The sequence below is a fragment of the Austrofundulus limnaeus genome, unplaced genomic scaffold (assembly GCF_001266775.1).
Source record: "Austrofundulus limnaeus strain Quisiro unplaced genomic scaffold, Austrofundulus_limnaeus-1.0 Scaffold389, whole genome shotgun sequence".
Lineage (NCBI taxonomy): Eukaryota > Metazoa > Chordata > Actinopteri > Cyprinodontiformes > Rivulidae > Austrofundulus > Austrofundulus limnaeus.
In genome coordinates, this window is record NW_013952791.1 from 438,383 (window position 1) to 439,839 (window position 1,457).

Below are 1,457 nucleotides of genomic sequence, written 5' to 3' on the forward strand. Positions count from 1 at the left end.
TTTTTTGTTGCTACTGCTCAAAAAAATGCTTTAAATTTTTTTTTAGGATTATATTTCAGACAATTCATTCAAATGACAATGCATTTTTTTCATTATATTTTGACAAAATGCAATTTTTGCACACATTTAAACAAAACCCTATATCTGCCTGTTTCTCCACATTCCACTTTTGGACTTAATCCTCGTTTGGATGTGATGGGTCACATATGTTAACTTGATATTTTAAAAGAAACGCTAACGAATATGCTGGCAGGCCTACCTTGACGTAGCAGTAGTAGTGGCCAGCATGACAGCTGTAACCAGAGTGCACCAGGACAGCATAAAGGCCATACATGACAGGGTCACCTGAGCTCTGGGACATGTAGGGGCGGATGTTCAGAAACTCTGGGTAACCAACATCCTATTTAAAAAAAAAAAACGTCAGAATTAATATAAATGAAAAAAAGACATCTGCTTGAAAACAATCAATATTATAAAAATCGAACCTTTGTTATTTTTCCTCCGCTAAAGTTGGCAAACCGTTTCAGTGAAAGCGTCAGCACGTTAGAGGTTCGATGGACTGTGAACCGTTTGGTGGCCGGCACTTTCTTTTTGCACCTGAAGAACAATAATTCATATTATTCACAACTGAAACTCTTTGAATCCTGCAGATTTTCCTGGACGCTGTCTGATGATGATAAAACGAAAACTCACTTTGCACACATGTAGGCATTCTCTCCGCTCAAAACATCTGGTTTAACAAACAGCTCCAGGGCTCGCACAATGTTTGCAGCTTGCTGGAAGATGAAAATTGGAAAAACGTGATGGCATCGCCAAAAGGAACGGTTTTCAAAATACAGTATTTATGCGTGAATAATGCAATCGCGAGTCTAATACGACCCTCTGATTTTGAGCTTAAAAGCATAAATATCTAATCCTCGTGAGGAATACTACCCCTAATGTCATACAGACTTCAGGATGTTTTAGCCTTTGCTGTGTACCCTGTGTGGGCGTTTGTCACTGCGGAGCAAAGGCTTCTGAGGAACAGTGTGAAATTCTGCATGTTGCTAAAAAGGTCAGGTTTAACAGCAGGAGCCGCTTGTTAGTTTGTCTGCTCGTCAGCTCAATGAGCAATTTATTRCGATAGTACATGATGAAAAAAAAAATGTCAACATTTACTTGCATGTATAATATGACCCCACAGCTTTATGAACAATTTTTTTGGCATTATACGCAGAAATACAATAATTAAATTTATTTACAATACAGGTGCTGGTCATAAAATTAGAATATCATGAAAAAGTAGATTTATTTCAGTAWTTCCATTTAAAAAGTGAAACTTGTATATTATATTCATACATTACATACAAACTCATATATTTCAAATGTTTATTTCGTTTAATTTTGATGATTACAAATGACAACAAATGAAAATCTCAAATTCAGCATCCATCCATCCATCCATCCATCCATCCATC

At 36.5% G+C, this 1,457-nt stretch overlaps 1 protein-coding gene across 1 annotated transcript in view; it reads right to left on the reverse strand.

Moving 5' to 3' along the window:
• Positions 1-1,457, reverse strand: part of usp36 (ubiquitin specific peptidase 36) — a gene marked incomplete in the record, with an annotated part of 16,622 nt that overhangs the window by 5,662 nt on the left and 9,503 nt on the right. The window contains 2 exon segments of the mRNA XM_014023756.1: positions 260-400; positions 486-597. Coding sequence (XP_013879210.1) covers positions 260-400; positions 486-597 — 253 coding nt within the window.